The sequence below is a fragment of the Vidua chalybeata genome, chromosome 1, assembly GCF_026979565.1.
Source record: "Vidua chalybeata isolate OUT-0048 chromosome 1, bVidCha1 merged haplotype, whole genome shotgun sequence".
In the NCBI taxonomy this organism is placed as follows: Eukaryota; Metazoa; Chordata; class Aves; order Passeriformes; family Viduidae; genus Vidua; species Vidua chalybeata.
This window is the reverse complement of record NC_071530.1, coordinates 124,282,094-124,301,047: the sequence shown is the minus strand read 5'-3', so window position 1 is coordinate 124,301,047 and position 18,954 is coordinate 124,282,094. Positions and strand designations below refer to the sequence as shown.

The 18,954-nt window shown below is 40.7% G+C and overlaps 1 protein-coding gene across 6 annotated transcripts in view; it reads left to right on the top strand.

The window, feature by feature from the left end:
* TPD52 (tumor protein D52) overlaps nucleotides 1-18,954 on the top strand; it is a 123,710-nt gene that overhangs the window by 24,509 nt on the left and 80,247 nt on the right. For 2 of the 6 annotated variants that reach the window (XM_053941599.1, XM_053941572.1), the window contains exons 2-8: nucleotides 4,211-4,326; nucleotides 5,958-6,106; nucleotides 6,993-7,094; nucleotides 8,098-8,124; nucleotides 12,440-12,481; nucleotides 13,848-13,896; nucleotides 15,007-16,470. In XM_053941599.1, coding sequence (XP_053797574.1) covers nucleotides 4,211-4,326; nucleotides 5,958-6,106; nucleotides 6,993-7,094; nucleotides 8,098-8,124; nucleotides 12,440-12,481; nucleotides 13,848-13,896; nucleotides 15,007-15,123 — 602 coding nt within the window. In that variant the 3' untranslated portion in view covers nucleotides 15,124-16,470. Of the gene's footprint in view, nucleotides 1-4,191; nucleotides 4,327-5,957; nucleotides 6,107-6,992; nucleotides 7,095-8,097; nucleotides 8,125-12,439; nucleotides 12,482-13,847; nucleotides 13,897-15,006; nucleotides 16,471-18,954 lie in introns of those variants that run through there. The other 4 variants (XM_053941581.1, XM_053941590.1, XM_053941606.1 and 1 more) reach the window with 4 other exon arrangements.

Sequence of the window (18,954 nt, the reverse complement as noted above, 5' to 3'; positions counted from 1 at the left end):
TGACAACCCTCTCAGTGAACTTGATGAGCCAGGGGCTACTGGGAAACAGTGGTCAGCATTCACTTCTGCAATTACTTCATCTCCCAGCTCTTCTAAAGGAGAGGGGAAGCAACTCTCTGTGTCAGGTGATGATGCATCACCATTACCACCAGCCTTTTCTGGGCTTTATTTTCTTTTTCATTCACTTTGAATGAATATCTAATTAGCATTTGGGAGAAGCCCAAGAATTTTCTCCCCCAGGTTGAAGAAATATGTCTCTCTTTGGCTTCTTCACTGAGATAAATGGGAAGCACTTAAATCTGATCTTTCTTATATACTGCATAGTTAATATGCTCTGGAGTACTGTGTGTTACTCAAATGTTAGAGTGGTTTTATACCTTTGCAACAGCTTGTTCTCCTGAACTGTAACACGCACCTTTTTTCTTTAGCTTTGCCAACCACAATGGCAAAGTGACAAGTGATAACCACAATGCTCATTCTGAGTGTTGCGTGCAGAACAACTTGGTGTAAAAAAAAGCTTTGTGGAGGTTAACCCACCCCCACCCTGAGGCTGCTCAACCAAAATGAAAAGTACGTCTTAAAATGGCTCCTGTTTGCTGCTGATCTCTGAATTCAGACTGGGGACGTAGGGAATCTGGTCAAAATGGAGCATGAACTTGAATTGAAACTGGCCAAAGCAAACCACAAATCAGAAAAACTGAGTGTTAATTGAATTATGCTTTGCCTACCCTGGCAGAATAATAGGGATTTAAATGCCATTTCCCTGAATGTGAACCATGGAGTCCTAATCAACTAACTTGCTCATGTCTTTATTTGGTTCATTTAAGTAGATCTAATAAACTGCTGGGGAAATATGTTAATCTTGGAAATACAGACATAAAAACTGATCTTAAAGCTAGGTATGTTTTCTCAATACTATCTAAGTCTTTATGATTTTTTCCCCCAAACAGATTTTTATTCTGTTTGAGAGACATGAAATGTTCAGTTAAACTTGGTTATAACAGAGTACCAAATGACTGAATTTTAAGTCCTTCACAATCTAATGATGCAAGAGAACTAACATAATGAAAGGTAACAAGTTGAAAGTCGTAATAATAATTTTACATAGCAATATAACATAATAATAGCAACAGTTCTGTTGGCAAAAAAAGATCACAAGTGAGAAATACTCTCTCAGTAGTAGTTTGAGCCAAAGCATTTCCATCTGTTGGCTGATTGCTGATTTCCTGGTTTCTTGCCCCATAGAAAGATCTAAGGTGGGCTGTGCAGGTTTCCTTATGAAGTTTTTTCAATGCCAGGATCTTACTGGCTGTCAGCCCTAGTTTATGGGATACATTTGGATTGTAGCCACACCATTGTGGAGGTCTGCAGGTTGTTAGCTTTGTAGAAAACTGCTCCTTGGTCAGATGGCCCAGTGCAGCCTTGCCCATAGAATGGATGATCCCTGTGTCCTGCAGGTATTGAACTGAGGAATGGGAGCAAAAGGAACAGAGGGGTGAGCAGTGACAGGAGAGAGAGCGGAGCTGCCAGAATGAAGATTGATGGGAAAGTGTTAGTATACTTAATGTGGAGCTCAAAAAAGTAATAAATGGAAGGGGCTCAGAAGGCAAGAAGAGGAAGGCATGGTCAGTTGTGCAGGGTGAGCTATGGAGGACTCTGAATAGCAGTGATTTCCTGTTTCCCTAAAAACTCCAGGAATGTGAAGGGGAGGAGAGAGGGATTGTTCCCTTGCTTCTTGCATTGTGCCTTAAATTCTGTTTGGTAGGCAAGAAGCAGAACAGTCTTAAAAATGAGTTTTCCAAAGAGAAGCTACGTTCTCCAAATAGAAGCTGTTGCTGCAGGAGACAGTCTGGCATGTTTTCTTACTGGTGGATTCACTTGATCTATTTTCGGTGATTTAATCCAGATGACTTCTCATAATCAGATTGAACAGACTTTCAGCTGGTTTTGCTAATGCTCTTGGAGTCAGGGTGATTTTGGTACTTGCAAACTTTCTGAAATGGCTTTGTGGTGGCAAGCAAGTGGTCCCTGAAGGGCTGCAGGTGAGAGCAAGGTCAGGAGTCACAGTAGAACATACTGAGGGGGTGTAGGGTGTGGAGGAGAAGCACAGTTCAAATTGTTTTGCTTCAGGGTAGGTTTATGTAATTAATACGTTAAATAGCAATTTAACAAAAAGGTGTGGTATTCTTACTGTTAGGGAAATATGTTGATGCATAAAACAAAAGTTATCTGATTGTGAGACATAATCCTTTGTTTTTGGTGCCATAGTGCTATGCTTTGGTTTGGCCATTAGACTTTGAAGTTCTTACTGCCCTAGATTTTTGACAGAAATTAGTGTATTGGGAAACCCATAGGACCTACATTATGTTTGTGTAGAAGACACTTGTAAATCTCTGGGAAAACGTGGCACAGATCTCATGAATAAATGCAGAATTAGGTTTAATTTTCTTCCTGTAGGCTTCCTTCTCAGTGCACTTGGTAGTAACAGCATTCACAAAAGTCCTATCCATATAGCAGTGTGCTTCTAGAGGACAAGTGTTCTGGACACAGATACGGGCAGACAACATACCGTTTTGGAAAGAATTTGTGGAGTTGACTTTTACCTGAGTTGAGTAATTTGATCCAAGAACAAGGTTTCTTTTTTTTTCAGCTGCTAGGACCGTGTTTCATAGAATGCATACAACTAATTACAGACTCACAGAATCTTTTTTTCCCCTGATTTTTCAGTTGATCGTGATGTAGCTGTTTGATATGAAACCTCACAGCAAAATCATAGTGGTGATTAATGAGTTTTTGATTCCCAAAGTGTATGGAGTGCCACCAGAAGCTCCTGAAATGAGAATGGAATTTTATTGGTTAGATGGTTAATTTCTATAGTAATTAATAGGAAATGTTACTTAATGCATCTTCAACTTAAATAAATGATATATTTTTGTACATATACACACACACATGCATAAATCTATACACACACACACACGTATATATGTATACATACACACACTCTTCTTCGCTCCTTATTAACAGACAATCCTGATCTCTTTCCTCTTTTAAGATTTTTATTTGGCTTCTTTTTTTTTATTATCTATAAGGCTGTTTTATGTCTTGAATAGAGAATTACTTCTGGGAATCCACAACCACTCCAGCACGCAGTCTCCCTGCAAGCTAGTCTCTGTAATTAGGACAGAATTCCTTGATTTTGGCAAACTTTATGTTGAAGTGTCAGCTACAAAGACTCAAAATGGGAACTCTTTTGCTGGAAATTTTGTTGCATAAAAGGTGTTTAAAATGGTCTTACTGCAAGCACTAAGGAGTAAAAAACCGAATCATTAAAGTTATTGCATCGTAGTAATACAAATAATATCATCCTCCTTCCTTGCCCTGAAGCTGTGAAAGCAATAGTTGAGGAAAACCATGGGGATGTTTGTTGTTTATATAGGAATTTGGCAGAGTTTTGGTTTCTGGGTTTGGAAGAGGAAGAGGCAGCAGTTTGTATCAGTCCCTTCTCAGTACTCTCCTGCTTTGAAGCAACAGCCTTTTGTTCCCAAGCTCTGTCCCTGGGCTTGCCATCTGTCTTAAGGTCCAGGTGCAAACCAGCAGCTTACTTCCAGTTCCATGATATCTGCAACCTTCTTGGCACTGTGGTCCCAGTTACTAGGGACAGAGAGATCAAGCAGGGTACAGAGTTCATACTTGCAGTGCAGTAGTTTTCTTCACTGTTTTTAACCTGGCTTGTGGCTGCACCCAGTGTGCTCAGAATGGACACTTTAAAATCTGATGTAGAGAGTAGTAAGGGAGGGAGCCTCTGCACTGGCCTTGAGCATCTCCAGCACTTCCAGAGTTTCTGTGCCAGATGAATGAGAGACCAGAGTGTGCACAGACTCCTGAGCAGGGTTGTGTAGGAAACACTGGTTGGGACGTAGCGTTCTGTGTCTTGGTTTCTCTCACAGAGTAGTGGGATGTGTTGTTCTCAACAGGTTTCCAGTCTCCTATTATAGCAGTAGTTGCCATTATATTGAGCTTTAATAGAGCTTGATAGAATGAAATATAAAATGCCTTTGGTTTCCTTTCTGTATTTGGGGAGCATGATTTTGGTGTCCTCTCATCAGTTTTTTTTTTGTGTACTGGCACAAAAGAGCTGTGTGCTAATGTTAGCTGCTGTTTGGCAGACTTGTGATAATCTGACTTTTAATGCTTTATTCATCTCAAGGGCTGCTGAGGAGTGACTCTATACCTGAGGTTGGAGAGGATGCTGCTGCTACAATCAGTATGGCAGAAACACTCTCAGAAGAAGAACGGGATGAGCTAAGAAAAGAGCTTGCCAAGGTAATTCTTTTGCAAATAGCTCTTAAACTTCTTTTGATAATGAAAATCTGGGATAATGTTATCTTTGAACATACAGTTAATGCTTTGCACAGTTATTCTGTGAGTGTCTAAAGCTGGCACTCTTGTGTACTGCACAGATAGGAAGGAAGGGTGTCAAGGAGAAAAGAACAGCTAGTTCTAGTGATGGGGAATTAAGCTGGAAGTGCTGAATGTATAGATTTTAAACTAAGATGCATAAATACCTAACCCTTTTTTTTTTTTCCCTCGAGTGAGAAGGGGGTAAATCAGCAAAGAGAACATGGTTGGAAGTCAAAACCCAAGTATTGTCTCAACTGGTGTGGAGTAGCTAAAGCTGTTTCTTTCAGGAAGAATGCTTTGTAGTAGTATCTGTATATGTGCTGTATTGCTGATGTCTAACCATGTTAGTGTTCTTGTCCATAACAGAATATTTTTAAGAGTGAGAAAAAGTAGCATTCTTTGAAGAACAGACAGGCAAATATTCAAGCCTGATACATGCCAAAGTCATGCCTTATTAAGCAGCCAGTCTTTTTTCTTTAGTAGCTGTATGGGACTTTAGGACCCTTATGGAAGACACTAATTTAAGCCTAAGGTTAGCAAACAAAGGTTAGCTTTAAATTAAGCACATTTAATACATTCATATATTTGGCAGTCCTGAGTACCATTTCATGCCAAAGATAAGTGAGGGTGGGCTGGTCCTGCTAGGATATGTCATGCTGGACTTCAGACAGATGTCCAAAACAGAGATGCATTGAAGATACTGTAAGGAGTACAGTAAGGAGCTGCACTCCTGTAAAGAGCTTAAATGAGTGGGCAGCCTGCTGCTCTAAACTAGGGTGATCTTGCCTGGATGAGGATGTAAGATTGGAGGGATGCCCTTGCCTTTATACATATTACCTTAGTGCTTCTGTCACTTCTATAAAGCTCACAGAATGGTATTGTAGAACTGTGCTGACATCTCTGGTCATGTTTCCAGGAGTGGCTTAAGTGACCATCTGAGTAAAGAAGGAAGTATACAAACAATATAGTTTTCTAGTTACAGAGCAGGTGCTGTGTGTTGTGTGTTTGTGTGGGTTTTGACTGCTCAGTCTGACACCATTTCCACACATGCTCTGGGGAAGTCGCTCCCGTGGCTGGATCCAGTCTACAGGTGCTGGCTTAAGCCACAAAAGGACCTTTCTGTTGAAGCAAGGAGACAAAATGTGTGTGTGGATCAGACATACTCTGAGCTTACTGATACTGGTCACACATTGGGATATCTTCTGATATAGAATAGAATACAGGCTTGGCAATTGTCCCACGTTTGACTAATCTTCAACCTTTACATATCATAGGTAATAATTTCTAACTGTGCAGTCTTTTAGTTACCAACTTCCTTGTACATATTCCAGTAACAGAGGTAGCTGCCGGTAGATTACTTTCTCACTAGCTTTTGTAGTGTCTGTTAGATTTCCCTTTTCGTATTTAGGAATGACTGTGAGGCAATGTTAAAAACCTCTGTTAGCCCTCCCATTACTGATGTCTAGTAGATGCTTTAAAGAAATACATAGTTAAATGGTTGGGTGTATTCCTTGTTAACTGCTAACCACGTGTTAACAACTCTCATGCCACAGGTGGAAGAGGAAATCCAGACGCTCTCACAAGTGCTAGCTGCCAAAGAGAAGCATCTAGCAGAAATCAAGAGAAAGCTGGGAATTAACTCACTACAGGAACTAAAGCAGAACATTACCAAAAGCTGGCAAGATGTTACATCAACCACAGCGTATGTACCAGCTCATGATGATTGTTTAGACTGTTGAATTGAAAACTGTATAGATCTTGTGTCATGTCTAAACAGTCTGTTCTTGTGAAATACAACAAAGTTAAGTTGTATTAAAACTTCTCTGGGTAAGTCAACATAGACTTTTCAAAAAGAAGAACACTGCAAGCCATATCTCATGTGAAAGAGGAATGATTGACCAAAATATGGGCTATTCTAGCACACTTATTTTGGTCTGATAGGTCTGAGATACCAAGGTGTCCTAAATCCAACAAAATACCTTCTTTTCCACCCTGAAAAATTGTTGTAAACTGAGCCCATACAGCAAGAGTATGAAGTCACAGTTACTGTTCTTGCCAAACACAATTGTTAGCTTAAGGTCTAGAGCAAGCTGCCTTCTGCAATTAATAACCACAGAATGTCACAAGATGTACCTCAAACTTTTTATGGTGAATTTTATTGACAGAACTGTGTGGTACAAGAATTTAGATACTTTGCACAGAAAATAGACCTTTTTCGGTGTGTGTGCATAGTTATGTTTATTTGTGTTTTGTTTTATTTTGGTTTTTTTTGAGTTTTTTTTTTCCTTGATTGGGGTGTTTTCTGTGAGAGTTTATTTTGTATTTTAATAAATCCTACAAACAGCAGATAGCATCTGTTCTAGGGGTGGGGTAGTAGGTGCATGTTGGTGAACTGCATCTGGTCAGAGCTGGCAGAGATGCTATAAACCAGAAGGGACTGCAAAGGCTCAAAATAATATCTTAAGCAGGCTTTCCATTTGACCCCAAAGCTGAAGTGTACCTCTGCATTTAATACAAATAGACACACACTAAAAGTTTCCTTATGTGTCTTATTAAAATAACTAAAAACTAAATGTTTTTCTGAACAGATACAAGAGAACATCAGAAACCCTGTCTCAGGCTGGTCAGAAGGCTTCTGCTGCTTTTTCTTCTGTTGGTTCAGTCATAACCAAGAAATTTGAAGATGTCAGGTAGGTTTATTTACCTTTTCCCAAGTAATTGCATTTTTTACTTAAGCAGATGATCGCTGCAATAAATTTATGCTGTTAATATACCTAGTGCTTCTAATAGCTAATCTATCAAGAGCCTTCAGCAACTGTTTTAGGGGAGGTAAGAGACTCGCTGCAGAATCTGCTTGAATGTCCCCACTGATGCTGAGGAGTTCTGTGGTGTGTGTTTTATGTAGGGAAGAGAAGTGATGTGTGCTGCTACCTCCACTGCTGCTCTTACTTTTCTGGTGTGATTGCAGGTGGCACTGTCTGCCTGCCTCTGTGGGATACACATAGCACTGTCATTTCTGCTCTCTTTCTCAGCTTGTGGAATATTATATTTAAACAACTAATATCTTTAACTGTTTGTGTTTTGTTGTTCTGCTATTTTTAGTCGTTTTTGTTTGTTTTTGTTTTGTGTGTCGATTCCTTCCAGGTGTGTTTTATTTCTTTCTAAGCTGTTCTGCCTTATAGAAGTGGCTTGATTTTATTACATTTTTAAGAGACTATTGGCACTTTTTAATTCTTAACTATTCTTGGCATGCAACGTATTTTGACTTTGTGCCAAATGACACAGCCCTTCATACACATTAGGTAAGTCTGCCAAGTCATTTTTAGAACTATTCTGAGCTGCTTGCAAAAATCCTGCTGGATGCAATACAGTCAAGATGCTTAGCTTACAATTCCTTGATTATATAATTCTTACTACTGGAACCTATACAATTATTCATCTCCACAGGTAATTTATTGTTTTTAAACTTATTTTTCAGTTATTGGGCAAATAAAAATTCACACATTCTCACAGAATATTGCTGCTTTGGCAGCAGTGTAATAAAATCAGCCATTTTAAAGTGCTGCCATTAACTTCTTGCTTTTTGAAGTCTAGTGAGAAAATGCTTTGAGTACAGCTACACAGTTACAGATTTTTCTTTAGATTTATCAGAACTTCATTTCTCTCTTTACTGCTTACTCTGGCATTGTGCAGACTACAGGCATTTTCACATTCCTTTAGGTAAGGTGGGCACAAGAATTGCTTCTCAAACTAAGCATGTAGTCAGACTGTCTCCATTAAAGTTTTTGATTTACATTTTGTCTGCAAAAGGTAATTTATTCTTTTCTTCAGTGTTAGTAAGGGTAAAACTGAAGCCCTTTTAATGTCAGGGAAGATGTTTCTTCATGTTCACATGGTAACTATCTCAGAACATGAAATCTTGAGTATACATAATTAATTAGTCTCTCTTCCTTGTTAGAAAGAAACCCACCAAATGATTCTGCAAGGTTTTTTATCAGGAGACAGAATATGGTGTTGAGGTCAATGGCATGCAGGATTCCTCCTTCTTTGTCTGTGCAGTGTTTGTGCTGTAGCAGAGTAGAGATTTTCCCCTTTTTGTGTCTATTACAATGGCTGTGTAGCATTGTGGTTCTAACTGAATTACTAGAGTCTAAATGTAGTTTATACATTCTTTGTTCATAGTTTGTTCAGTGAAACAGTCCTTGAGTTGATTACTTCAGCAGTGCCAGTATTTTAGTTACTTCATCTACATTACCTTACATTACCATTACATTACATCTAAGCAAATACTCAGTGTGTTCAGCAGTTAAAATTCCTGTGTAACAACTTCTGTCCATTGCCTCTCAGCTCATCTATGCACACCTGAGTCTGACTTAATCTTTTCTGTACTCCCCCACTAAGTAGCTAAAGACAGCAGTAGGATCTCTATAAAGATGTTGGGATTTGGCTCCTAGAGTACTAACTGGGAGCTGTTGTCCCAGGGGAGGAGACGGGCAGAGGCTATGAGAACTCAGACTCTGAAGTGAGCTCAGTTTGATCAGGTATAAGAATAGCAGCCAGTCTCAAATATGTCCTGTTCAGCATCAGTGAGACAGTGGGAACCTGGAAGACTTCTCTGTTCCTTCTGGATGCAGAGCTCAGCTGCTCACTTAACAGGAGTCACTTTTCTACCATAAGGCTGCGGTGTTCCCCAATTAGTATTGGACTATTGCACTGGACAAGGACAAGCACAGACTCAGAGCTGTCTTCTACTTCAGGAATACCTTAAGAGTGTCCTGATTACTCCAGTTAGTGGCTCGTGGGTGTTGAGTACTCTATCAGAAACCAGGCCTCTGAGAAAGAATGTAACAGTATCAGAGAAGTCTGCACTTTTGGTGTGCTTCTCAGGGAGATGCACACTTGACGGAAATGCAAGGTATTGTTATAAATTCAGGGGTAACTGTGTTTAGAAAACAAAATGAAAGTGTGAAGAATTAGTGCTGTTGAAGATCTTAGTTGCACTTGAAACAAAATATTAAAGATGTTTTTCATGAGAACCAAATTCATCTGGAATTCAGCCAGTGAATTCAGGTCTGAGGGTTATATGACTACTCAAGGGCAAGTCTGAGCTTCAGAAAGGTTTAGATGCCTAAATTCTTCCCTGGAAGTGAGAGTTGATGGGCCTGATACTTATTTGAACTTACACTGAATACGCATGTGCATTTTTGTTCTTAAACTCTTACACTGGCTTCATTGTGGCTTCACCTTCCCTTGTATTGTTTTGGTTGAGGGACTTCTCAGCTATAGTGGTGTGTTTTCTTCCATGTTGGACTATTTCTACATATTCCATGCAGCAAACATCACACAGGTCTTTATTTGGGCACTGCAAAGTGATTTAATAGGGAGTTGCAAAAGGGAGTGAGGCAGCTCCTGGAGCTGTGATTTTGGAAACTACTGAAATGGAGAGTAAGGGAGGACTGGTAGTGCAATGTCAGTGTATTTTTGCTTCCTTTTTGTATTTGTTTCCTCTGCTCTTTGTTATGATGAAAATGAACGCTCTTCCATCTTAGGTTTCCCTTAATACCTTTATTCTCTTTGTAAGAATTTGTTGAAGTTTTGATGAGCTAACCTTCCTTCTGTAGGCAACATCAGTATTCTGTGCAAAGCAGTAGTACCAAGATGTAGCTTCTGAGCAGTCATGACTTTGCTCTTCTTGCACTGCATCCCTATAATGGAGCAAAGTCCATCTTTGCCTCTGTCTGAGATTGCAGAATAACTTTCTTTGCTTGCTTTAGAAGTCTAATCTATGATCATGGATTCCTAAATACCATAACATATCAGCATATCAGCTGGAAATTTAACTACAAAGTAACTAGCTACTGTATATGTTAAGCTATATTTTCTAGACTGGGACTCTGGCATACCTCCTTGTGCCTTTTTAAAATGTGGGGCAATGGAGTAGCTTCAAAAAATTATTGTGTAGAGGATAAGAAAGCTTTAATACAATACCAAATACATGGAAGACTGGAGAGCAGCTTACTGTGCCTTTTTTATTTATTGTCTTTTTTAAGCTAGGGGTTTGCTTTCAAACATTGCAAAGAGGGCTTGTCTTTCAAACTGCCCAGGTTGATGGCCTAGTTGAGTGAGTGCTTTAGTGTGGCATTCTGTCATTTGGGAAAGAAATAAAAGTTCTCTTCTTCATAAAGCTGTTCAAGGCTTAATTGTGCCTTTTGCATTACCTGAAGAATAGGTGGTTTATGTTTAAAAAAATCAACTGCATTTATCTAATTCAGTTCTCCTGCAAACCAGATCATTATATGATAAAACTATGTAATATCTTATGGTGTTATTTTGCAAACTGGATACTGAGGGTATACAGAACTGTATTGTCCATCAGCAAGTAAATTTTTCATAAATACGTGAATAGTTCTTCTATTAAATGATGTCTGAGATGAAACTAAACTTTCGTAAACTTGTAACTAAAATGTTAAAACATCTGTGATACACTAGAGGTTGTTGTTTTTCGGTGTGAGCTATTCTACAATTCTACAGTTTGTAAATATATGTATTTAATCCTCTTTAGCCTTAAACTTCTTGCAGGGAGAAACTTCTTGCAGCATGAGGGAAATTGGCTGAGCATTGACTGAAACTAGTTAGTATCAGTGTAGCTCTATAATAAAACCTGCCATGTAGCAAGCCCAGAACTTGTAGTAATCCATATTACAGTGAAGAATATATATTACAGTCCAGAAGACAATCAGCTTGTCTGTGATCTGGAAAAGCCTCTGGAAGCCAGACCATCCATAAGAATGAACCACAGGAGAAATGGGGTTGGGGAAATAGATGAAACATAGCTGTGCATTACTGAAGTGTCAGGAAAACATCTGGCCTTGTGTATTTGATTCCCAGTATGCTGTAACTACAAATCAACCTATAGTTGTGCATTTGCCTTAAGGGATCCCAACCTTTTTTTCTATCATGGTATTTTACTTATAAGGCTTCATAAAGAATCTCTTAAAACTTTTTCTGCAATAAACATAGAACTTTTTTTCTTCTATGAATGTATCTTCCATTGATAGTGCTGAGATGCTAATTGTAAGTTTGGTGGTACATTTTATGAGAGCTGTTTCCCTTCCCTCCTCTCCTCCCCCAGCAACTGCCTGGAAAGTATTCTCTTGAAAGACATCATAAAGCCCAGACAAATTTCAACGTTCCATATATAGTTATGAAAAACTGAGATCATCATTTGTAATAGTTCTAAGTTACTGTTGTGGTATTTGGTAAGAATTATTTAATGTGTAAGGCTTGTTTGTATCTGCAGTAAACAGGGATTTCCTGTAGGGAACTAAATTAAATGTGTGGTAGTGGTGTTGAGGCTATTCAGGAGCTCCTTCATCTATATTCAATTACCTTCTAGGGGTAGATGTGTTTTCTTGCTAGACAAACAATAACTGTATAACAACACTGGCAGGTTATAGAAATCCTCCGTGAATTGCAGAACACAGGACTAGGACTTTATCCTGCTCCCAGCATAAACCTCACCTTGAATACTGACTGATGTGACTGCTTTTGTTGATTAATGAGTAGATAATTTGTATCGATGAGTATAAAAAACTTGTACTGGATGTAAATGGAAGCCTTCTGGATATAGAGATAATTTTTTCAGTAGGAAGATTAGCTGATAAATAAGATTCTCAAGTGTTTGCTACTGCTATTGCCAAAACTGTAAATGCAGCATGACTCCTGTTGCTTGAGAAGCTTAAGGAGCAGACAGACTGTTGCAGCTAAGCAGAACAAGTACTAACAAGCATGGCACTTGAATCTTTCCAAAAGAGAAAAAGGTTGCTGCAGCTTTTGCTTTGATGTACTTGTGTATGTGTGTGTGCATGGCTAAGCAATTTAAGAAAGCAAACCCAAGTAGTTACTAAGACTGTGTAAGACTGTTTGGCTGTTTACCAGAGATTGTTTACAGAAGTCAGCTCTCTAAGCCAATTTCTTCTCAATGTAATACTTAAACTAACGTGTGACTTTCTTTTCTCTTAATGCTGGCATTTAGTATACGCTCCATACAACATTCAATTAGTATGCCTATTATGAGGTAATGTATGCATAATCCAGCTGTTTGGTTTACTTATTTTCATGTGTGGAATCAAGTCAGATTGAATTTAAGTCAGCTAACATAGTTTTATAAAAAACCAAAAAAAACCCACCCAGGTTTGTAGTGGATTTCTTGTACTAACATATAGGATAAAATTTGTTTTATTTCTGGTTAACGGAGGTGGTTAACAAACATCTGGAAAGTGACATTTCCCTACTATTTGGAAAACTATAACAGCTTTTCCCTGTCTATTAGAGGTAATGCTATTAAGGGATTCCAAGTTTAAAAGGCAGTAGCTTGGCATATGTTTCTGAAAATGAAAGTGAGTAAAAAAACCCTGTGGTTTCACAAAAAGTCTCTTGGTGATCTGGGGTGCTTGCCTTTTCTCTCCGCTTGCTTGGCACTATGTCCCTCTGTATCCTGAGAGTCTGGTTTGATGCATGTGTCACTGCGTGCTTTCCCAAGGGAAGAGAGCGCAGCTAAGTGTGGGTGACCTACACAAATGCCAAGCAAAGGAAGAAGGGAAGCTGTAGGCGTCTTTTGAAAAACACCCTTGTCTTCAATATTTATATAATACATTTTTGGGTAATCCTTAGTCCTGGTCCACTGAAGGCAAGCATTTTCCATCCTACGTAAAGGCAGAAAAAGTGTACAAAGTGTTGTACAAATTTGCACGTGGCAGTGACAGCTACTTGGAGCATTAAGCCACTCTTCTGACCCTAATGAATTATACACCAGCCCTCAGCACTGGAAATCCCAAGCTGTCCTGCTTTTTGTATGCAGAACTTATTATTTGTAATTATGGCTGCCTTTGGCACTTAAAGGCAAGGAAGAGTCTCACTTAAATTTAACATGTTAGCAGAAAATGCCACTGTGAACCATGTTTTATTTATTGAACATGTAGCAAAGTAAACTGAACTAGTTTTCCTATAAAAAGTGAAAAACTCTGATGAGCTCTCTTCAGCAATAATGAATTAGGCTAACCAGAAGTGATGACTAAGATTTTCTGAACAAATGCTTTAAGCCAGAAACGTGTTTGAAATGACTGCGAATAATAAGCTAAACCTAAAATACCTGCTAGTTCTCCCTTCCATGTTGATAGGAAGGATCCTATCGCTGGACCTGGCAATGTTTAGTTGACAAAGATGAAAGTGAGCCTACAATTTGAGTATGTTTGAATTTTATTTTTGTAGTACTTGGGGGGATTCAGATGTAAACTATTTTGAGGCTACCTTTAAAAAAGGGAAAGAGCCCCAAACAAATCTCATGTTACTGTTGGGAAAAAGGAACTTGCTTGTTTTGTGATGTTCATATGTTAATTAGATGTGGGTTTAATACTGTGGTTCCTTTTTTTTTATTTTTGTAGAAATTCTCCTACTTTCAAATCCTTTGAGGAAAAGGTTGAAAACTTCAAGGTAAGAATTTCTAAAACACTTTGATGATTGTGCAACTGTGGATGTAGAGAAAAGACTCAAGTGGATTCTGGGCAGCCTATTTTTTAGTTACTGGTAAACTGTTAAAGAGGTGCTTAGAGGAACATCTTTTTAAGTCCGGTGGAAATAGTTTCTCTGCCTAATGATTTGCAAATAAAGTAATGGGCTGCCTGTACCTCATACAGGAGGATGCCTTTAGAAGAAAGTATAGCCAGCTGACCTGCACAAACAGCTAGTATTAGGTATGCAAAATAATTAATATCTAATGCTAGGTATCCAAAATTATCTAGGCTTTTATTTAATGCCTTTCTCGGGACTAGTGTCCTACACAGGAGAATACCTTGGGATACATCTCTCATTTCTGGCATAAAAGACAAAAGGCCTTTGCACCTTAATTTTAACTTCACTCCTGAAAGCCTCAAGTGCCAGAAACCACCATTAATAACTTCTCCAGCTAAAAACTCACTTAGAAAATAACTAATCTGTGTAATCAGAACCAGATTTTACTTCTCCTGGGCACACTGGGCTGGATGAGAAGCATGCAAGTGATAGCAAGGGGAACTGGGCCTTCTCTTGCAACTAATTGGCATTTCCACCCCTGCAGTCCCACAGAGCATATGCTGCGGAAGGGAGTGAAAAGGCAAACGTGTTACATTAGAAATAACATAGTTGCTCTGCTCCTCTGAAGATCTCAGGATTTGCTCTTCAGACTCAAAACTGTCCAAAGTTCTTTCTTGAGAAATAAAGTAGCGAGTTTTAACTCTGAATCTCTTAAATAAGCATGGTTTGAAAGGCTTCATACCTTTATCCGTTTGTAACTGAGGGTGTGTCAACCTTTGGACTCTGGAATCAGCCCTGGACTAAGGGCTGCTTCATGTATCTCAAAGTCAAAGGGAGATTCATCTGCTGGTGAGTGTTTTCTGCCAGATACGTACAGATTTATTTTAAGAATATTGTGGAGGTCTCCTAGACCTGGAAAAGCTGCTTTGTTGAAAAGAGTTGTTAAACCAGATGTACTGGTTTTGTACAGTTAAGCATGTTTGACATGCCAACTAACTATTGTGCTTTGTTGGGGCTCTCTCTGTGTTCTAGTCTAAAGTTGGAGGAAGCAAACCTGCTGGAGGAGACTTTGGAGAAGTTCTCAACTCTGCTGCCAATGCTAGTGCCACAGAAACTATTGCAGAACAGACAGAGGAAGAGACCCACTGAGATTTCTGCCTCTGTTGTGCTACCCACTGCCAGATGCTGCAAGGAAAAACCAAGCACACTTGTAACAGTCTCTGCACTCTTTCCAGCAGATGTGCTTTTATTTAGCACGTAGTTATTTTACCTGATTAACTGATACCAAGCTTGTTTGTGGGTTCAAAATATTTTTGAAACTAAAATACATTGTTTGGGGTTTTGTGTGGGAAGGGGAATTTCTATGCCTTTCAAGCATTTAAAGGACTTACCTGTAATTTGAAGACAACCTTTAAAATATAGCAATGAAAGAAACTCTTTTGAGAAGTTAATTATATTGTACAGATACTGTGGATACATATTTTCTTTTCAATCTGTAATTACTGCGCAACTTAATCCTTATGAATCTACTGCTGCTGCCAAACTGAAGGTTGTAACTTCGCTCCCTTGTGATTGTTTCAGTTGAGTGTTGCCTGCAAGGGACACTGGACTAGGAGACTGGACAAGGAGAAAGGATCACTCCCAGCTAAAGAAAGGACTTCAGTTTCAGCAGGCTTTACACAAGTTACAGCAGGATCACACATGAGTAGGAATGTACTGTCTTTTGAGCGTGTTCCTCATACAGCAGGTGTGGATAGATAATAGAACATGTAAAACTTACCCATCTGTCCATGCATTGTCCACCTCAGAAACTTCTGACCAACGCAGATGGAAGCAAGATGCCTCAGTGCTGGTTTGGTTCAGTCACCATAGCATTTTCAGCCTTGTTTTTTTTGTACAGGATGTCACTGTGGTAAGATAACACTCATCTGAACACTGGACCAGTCACAAATAGATTCATTCACATGTGGTAGTGTCATATTCACACTGACAAAGCATGGAGTAGAAGAATAAGCCTGACCCCAGAAGTGGTTCTTTTTCAGTCATCAAGAGAATTGCTCCTATATCCTAATGTTGTTTCTCTTGTAGGCTGAACCCTGAAAACATCTGCTACACCATCTTACTCTTATTTTATGTATTTAAGGTCTGTACCTCAAGCAACACCCCTGCCCCAGAAGTCTGTTTTGAGAGGTGCACAGTGTCATTGCTCAGCTTAGCTTTCCTAAAAGATGTGTCCTCCTACATCATGTTTTGTCTGCTGTACTCCTCAAATTTGTTGTGTTTTATGTGTTTCTGCCACATGGTTAGAACATTTTATCACCATGCTTAGAACTGGAAACAAGTTTTGCTACATTTATGTGAAATCCATGAAACTTCAACTGCCACAGGTGTCTGGAGGAAAAAAAAGTTGGCTCCTGACAACCTTGCTAGCATGTCAGATGTAGAATGTGTGCTTAATTACAATGTGAGAAGCTTAATAAAAGCATATGTGAGGAATGTATTGTCCTGTGAACATGGGAGATAATGTAAATAAGTAAGGAAATTTTATTTCTAATTGAAGCAGTCCTTTAAGTTTGGTTCAGAGCAGTGCTGATACATACTACTGTACTGCTGGGACTCTGCATGGCTGAGCTTGGCATTTCTAGAGAAGAGTGAGCCTAGGTTGCCTTCTAGTGGCTTACATAAAATTACAAATCACAGCACTGTTAGGGTTGTAAGGGATCTCTGGAATTCATCTAGTCCAAACTCCCTTTTGAGGCAGGGTCACCTCTGGAGCAGGTTGTACAGGACTGTGCCCAGGTGGGTTTTGAATGTCTCCAGAGAGTGAGAATCCAGGACCTTCTTCAGCGGCATGTTCTAGTGCTCTGCCACTACATAAAGTTAGAAAACAGGTTGACATATTCCCTCAGCCTCTGATAGGTCCAACTTAACAAAGGAACAGAGAATTGAATGGTTTAGAGAGAATGGAGCTCTTCCTCTTTTGGGTCAGTACCATGTAGGGCAGGTTCTTCTGGAACATGATCCTTATTGGATGGGTCTTTTATTTATTTATCTAAATGACAAAGAGAAAGGTCATCTAGTCCAGAGTTGAGCTTTCTGTTTTCTGAAGGAAAGCCTTTTTTTTTTAAGGCCACATGGCAGTCCTTTTATTGTAACACATTATTGCACTCCAGGAGCTTTTGCTGCATCTTCCTCTGCCCACAGCTTCTTTTCCTCGTGTGCAGGTGGCTTTGGGGCTGCTGTGACCACTGAAGCTTTGCTTTCAGGGCTGGTGTAGTTATCACAGAATCAATTAGGCTGGAAAATACCTCTGAGAGGGAGTCCAACCTATGACCAAACAGGACCTTGTCAAGTAGACCATGGCACTAAGTGGGGCTCCAGAGGGGATGGCAGAAGGTTGTGTCAGGGAATGTTCGGGCTGGGTATTAGAAGGTTTTTCATGCAGAGAGTGGCTGAGCACTGGAACAGGCTCCCCAAGGAAGTGGTCACAGCACCAAGCTTGACAGACTTCAAGAAGTGTTTGGACAATGCTCTCAGGTACATGGTGTGATTCTTGGGGTGTCCTGTGCAGGATCAGGTGTTGAACTCCGTGATCCTTGTGGGTTCTGTCCAACTCAGGTTATTCAACGAAGTGTCACGTCCAGTCGTTCCTTAAACACCTCCAGGGACGGTGACTGCACCCCCTCCCTGGGCATTGCAAAGTGTAATAACCTTTTCCGTGAAGAAATTCCCCCAGATGTCCAACCCGCCCGTTCCCTGGCGCAGCTTCAGCTCTGTCCCCCCTGTCCCGCTGCTGTCGCCCGGGGGCAGCACGGCGCCCGCCGTCCCTCACCCAAGATGGCGCCGCCCGCCTCAGCGCCGCGCGCTGCGCCTGCGCACGGGGCGGAGGCACCACCCCCGGTCAGTGATGGCGGCGGCGCTGCGGGGCCGCGCGGCTCGGCCATGGCGGGTGCTGCTGCCCGCGGTCCGCAGGGCCAGCGGGGCCGCGCCGGGAGCCGCCGAGACTCCCCTGCAGCGAACGGAGCAGCGCCCGGGCAGCGGCACCGGCTCCGGTCCCCGGCAGGTGAGGACGCGAGGGGATCGAGCCAGGGCAGCGTCCTCGGCCCTAATGCGGCCACATCTGGAGTGCTGTGTCCAGTTCTGGTCTCGTCAGTACAAAAGAGACGAGGAGCTGCTGGAGAGGGAGCAGCGGAAGGCTAGAAAGATGAGGAGAGGTCTGGAGCATCTCTCTTAACGAGGGGAGGCTGCGGGAGCTGGGCCTGTTCAGTCTGGAGGAGAGAAGACTGAGAGGGGATCTTATCAATACATATAAATACCTCAAAAGCAGCTGCCAGCAGGATGGTGCCAGAGTGACAGGATGGGGAGCAGTGGCCATAAACTGAAGTACAGGGAGTTTCACCTCAACACGAGGAAGAACTTTTTGCACTGAGGGTGGCAGAGCACTGGAACAGGCTGCCCGGGAAGGTTGTGGAGTCTCCCTCTCTGGAGACACTCGAAACCCAGAAACCTGCACATTCCAGTGTGATGTGCTCCAGGTGACCCTGCCTTGGCAGGAGGGTTGGCCTCGATTATGTCCAGAGGTCCTTTCCAACCTTAACAACTCTGATTCTCTCTTCTCACCACTTCACCCTAATAAATAGCCCGCAGAAACGTGGACAGCTCATATTTCTTTTTCAGATGCTCCTACAAAAATGTAATGTAGAAAGCATGCAAGCAGTTTTGGTTGCATAGAATGCAAGGTACTGCTGCATGGGCAAAGCTTTGTTCTGGCTTTTTACAGGCTGGCAGGGAGGATGTGGAAAATCTCTTAATGATTTTATTGGGTTAGATCAAAGACCTGTTAAACCAGTATTCCAGAGACTTTTAGTGGAAATATAAAGGCTTTTATGAATGAAACACCTGTAGAATTGTATGTGTGTGAAGCCAGCTTAAGAATTACCAGGACAACGGTTGAAAGGGTGCTGCATGTTATTGTGAAAA